Source organism: Sitodiplosis mosellana, unplaced genomic scaffold, assembly GCF_009176505.1.
Source record: "Sitodiplosis mosellana isolate CC-2019 unplaced genomic scaffold, AAFC_SMos_1.0 Smas_scaffold_1563, whole genome shotgun sequence".
In the NCBI taxonomy this organism is placed as follows: Eukaryota; Metazoa; Arthropoda; class Insecta; order Diptera; family Cecidomyiidae; genus Sitodiplosis; species Sitodiplosis mosellana.
In genome coordinates this window covers 398-4,897 of record NW_022596805.1, presented here as the reverse complement: position 1 = coordinate 4,897, position 4,500 = coordinate 398, and the positions used below count along the sequence as shown (strand labels likewise).

The 4,500-nt window shown below is 37.7% G+C and overlaps 1 protein-coding gene across 1 annotated transcript; it reads left to right on the top strand.

Annotated features, from left to right (window-relative positions):
• Positions 1 to 4: 4 nt before the first annotated feature.
• On the top strand, positions 5 to 3,585 carry LOC129571194 (protein argonaute-2-like; the record flags this gene model as incomplete). Its single annotated transcript, XM_055450960.1, is given in 8 exon segments — positions 5 to 159; positions 290 to 418; positions 420 to 447; positions 1,772 to 2,093; positions 2,179 to 2,196; positions 2,291 to 2,433; positions 2,690 to 2,879; positions 3,021 to 3,585. Coding segments are annotated over 8 exon segments (1,251 nt in total), but the record flags the coding sequence as incomplete, so codon positions are not given.
• Positions 3,586 to 4,500: the final 915 nt, after the last annotated feature.

Genomic DNA, 4,500 nt, shown 5'->3' with positions numbered 1-4,500 from the left:
CCCACATTTGCCCTGTCTTCAAGTGGGCCAAGAACACAAGCATACCTACTTGCCACTGGAAGTATGCAACATTGTTGCTGGGCAACGTTGCATCAAAAAACTAACGGATATGCAAACGTCAACAATGATCAAAGCCACTGCACGTTCAGCTCCCGACAGGTAATCTTTCACGCACATTTTTGTTTCTTCAGTTCCGATATATGAACGCTGAAGCATTTTTCGGCAAGTGCTTGTTTTTTCTCATCGATTTTATTTTATTAATCAAAAATTTCCTTCAAAAATTCGACAGAGAACGGGAAATCACCAATTTAGTACATCGAGCTGATTTCAACAATGACGCCTATGTACAAGAATTCGGATTGACCATTTCCAACAGTATGATGGAAGTACGCGGTCGTGTTCGTCCTCCACCAAAACTACGGCCGAGTGTCGTCGATCAGCGGGCAAGTAAGTATTCATATGCATTTCATATGACACGACTTTGCCTTCATTCAATTTGTGGATTATGTTTGTCGAAATCGACGAGAATCAGCCATGACACGATTTGGCGCGCGTGTTTCTCGAATGTCATTCTCGGTTTGAATTTATTCACCAAAATGAATGTGCATTAGGGTGTTTTTGCCATCAAATAATCAAGAAATGGTAGTTCTGGATTGAAAGAGTGAACAATTCTGAGTCGATTGCATGTATTTTTACTTTAAAATAATCAAAGATGCCACTTCCCGAGATCAAAACAGAAAATCATAGAATTTTGAGGTTATATTTTTATTCACTGAAATAAAGTAATATTTTCGACTCTTCCACTTTCAATCTCACTGCCATTGGTAAATTCACGATGCAGAATTTCATTTTCATGCATTTTCCGTCGAAAAAAACAAGGAAATCGGTGAAATATTACACATTTTCCATCGCATCTTTGACGGCATTTTTGATTGAAGAAATAACACTAATAGAACTATTTTTTGCACCGGAATTCAATCAATGCAGTTAGAACACACGATAAATTATCTGGATTTATCAACACATTCAATCGAACAAGTGCAAAAAGACCAATTTGGAACAAACGAAAAATGTAAACAAAAGTGAGCTGTCATCACGAAATCTGCACTCATTTGACATTAGAACGGATTGCCAATACACTTGCCCGAATGAATAACAAGTAATTCGCACACAGTGATTCGCGCAGTTGTGTTACGGTCTTGTCAAACATCAAAACAAGCCCGAATTTCATGATGACAGCTCGTTTCTGTTTACATTTTTCCTTCGCTCTAAATTGGTCTTTCTGGATTTGTTTGATCGGATGTTTTGATGAATTCAGATAATTTTTCGTGTGTTCTAACTGCATTGATTGAATCCCTGTGTAAAAATTGTTTTATTAGTGTTATTTCTCTCATTGAAAATGCCGTCAAAGATGCGATAAAAAATGTGTAATTTTCCACCGATTTCCTTGATTTATTCGACAAAAAATGCATGAAAATGAAATTCTGCAACGTGAATTTACCAATAGCAGTGGGATCGAAAGTGAAAGAGTTGAAAATATTGCTTTATTTCAGTGAACAAAAATATAACCTCAAAATACAATGATTTTCTGTTTTGATCTCGGGAAGTGGCATCTTTGATTTTTTTGCAGTAAAAATACATGCAATCGACTCAAAATTGTTCACTCTTTCAATCAAATTATTTGGTGGCAAAAACACCCTAATGTGCATGCACCCTAGTAGTAAAGTTAGCCAATTTGACGCGTATAAGAAGCATATTAAATTCAGAAAAGCCATTATTTCCTCCACAGAACAAAGTTAGCCTTGCATCTCCCAACCAAGGTGTTTGGGATATGCGTGGCAAACAATTTTTCACTGGTGTCGAAATTCGCGTCTGGGCTATTGCTTGTTTCGCACCACAACGTACTGTACGAGAGGATTCGCTGCGCAACTTTACCCAACAGCTACAGAAAATATCCAACGATGCTGGCATGCCAATCATAGGCCAGCCATGCTTCTGCAAATATGCCACCGGACCTGACCAAGTTGAACCCATGTTCAGATACTTAAAGAATAGCTTTAATGCACTACAACTTGTTGTAGTTGTACTTCCTGGTAAGTAACCGCCACTAGAACAATGACACAGTTCCTTTTGTCAATTGTTTTCTTATTAATTCCCGTTCAATCATTTCAATTTCAGGAAAGACACCTGTTTACGGTAAGAAAACATCTTTTTATATCTAGTTCAATCAACACATACACACACGCACACAGACACGATCCAATAATCTGACTCTTTTGTATTTTAACAGCTGAAGTTAAGCGAGTTGGTGACACTGTTTTGGGAATGGCCACACAATGTGTCCAAGCGAAAAATGTCAACAAAATATCGCCACAAACACTATCCAATTTATGCTTAAAGATCAACGTTAAACTGGGCGGCATCAATTCCATCTTCCCAAGCGCGACTCCACACTTAGCTTCTAAATGTGACACCTTGGTAAGTGTGAGCATTCGTCGTGCGAACAAGCAATAAAGAGAAGTGAGTACAAGTGCGCGTGTATTAGTCGCTACATTGTGAAGCATCGCATCAGGCTGCTCACTACCACACGCGCACTTGTTTCCATTCTCTTTGTCGCTTATTCGCAAAACGAATGCTCACACTTACCAAGGTGTCACATTAAGAAGCTAAGTGTGGAGTCGCGCTTGGGTTAGTACCATCCATACGACCAAAAGTATTCAATGAGCCAGTCATATTCCTTGGAGCTGATGTGACCCATCCACCAGCTGGTGACAATAAAAAACCATCTATTGCTGCCGTTGTTGGCTCCATGGATGGTCATCCATCACGATACTCGGCCACCGTCCGTGTTCAGCAGCATCGACAAGAGATTATTCAAGGTGAGACTCAAACCGGCCAAGTTAATTTGCTATATTTAGCATTTTGTAACATTCAAAATGTTCGAATTGAAATACCATTATTTTCCCCTTTAAATTTCTAATCACTGTTTTTTTCTTTCAACAATTTTGACTAAACTACAGAGCTTAGCAGCATGGTACGTGAGCTCTTGATAATGTTCTACAAATCCACCGGTGGCTATAAGCCACACCGAATCATTTTGTATCGTGACGGCGTCTCTGAAGGTCAATTCCCACATGTGCTGCAACACGAATTGACCGCATTGCGGGAAGCCTGCATCAAATTGGAAGCTGATTATAAACCGGGAATTACATTTATCGTTGTTCAGAAGCGACATCATGCGCGTCTATTCTTACAAATAAATCGTATTTACTTAGAGTATAAATAGAAACAAAAACAAGCAAAAAAAAAAATGAAAACACAAATTCACTGAAACCAAAACTGATAAGAGACATTATTTAGTTTGAATTAGCAGCAGCAGCATCGCCGCAACTAATGCAATTAGAACGATCTTATGAATTTTAGCTCGCGCGGTCGAACCACACATACCCTCCCTCTCGTTTCAACGTAATTTATTAATTTATCACAATCAAGAGGCACAGAGATAAGTAAGCATGCATACGGACCACAGTTATGCCACCAAAAAAAAGAGAAACAAATGAAAGAAACAGATAGGAGCACATCTCACATTTTTATTGAGAAAATAACAACACGAAAATCGATGAAAAAAAACATGGAGCATATTAGGCTAATTTATCATTATTACTTTTTTTTTTTAAATAAGAAAGCAGAAAAGAAGAAAACATTGTAAGCAATCAGATGAAAAGAGGTAACATTAACCGGCATCAAGCAACAAGAGAAACAACAATGAATCAATAACAGAAACAAATCATATGTACCTAATTGTAAGCGAAACATAGCCACAACACGCATACTCCACAGAGATACAAAAGGAAACAAATAACCCCAAACACACCGCAAATTTAAGTGAATCTATTTAATAAATATAAGCTTGTTGAAGAAGTACGAATCCCCAACCTGAGATCACTAGGCATGTTAGCCACCTTTTTTTATGAAATCGAATGAATTGTTGTTCAATTTTCGACACATTTTATCTCTCTAGCTCGAAAATTTAAAAGAAAAACCAACCCGCAGAGAACAAACCAGCAAACCAAAAATAACAAAACACAAGAAGTATGTCCAGCGAATTGCTTGACTGAACAAGGCTTGATGTGAACTTATCTAAAATTTTAAGTGTATTTAACGGAATGTTTTACGGAAAAACTTTTGCAAATTAACAATAAGATGTAGCAACAACAACAAAAAACCCCAACACAAATCAAAATATAATCTCCTAATTTCTCAGTATGGGACATCAACCCTTGATATCATAGATAGTTCCAAATTTCAATATTTCGTAACGACTCTCCACTATCCTCCTACCAACTATCGTACACTTGACGTGAATTGCACGCAACACAATTCGAATTCGAAGACTTTATGTTTCACCTCAAGCAAGGACATTTGGCTGTGTGTGCAGCACAAGTACTGTTTTAATCGTCATGTTCTGTTTTATTCAGAGATGAACAAGTAGGCTCTCAT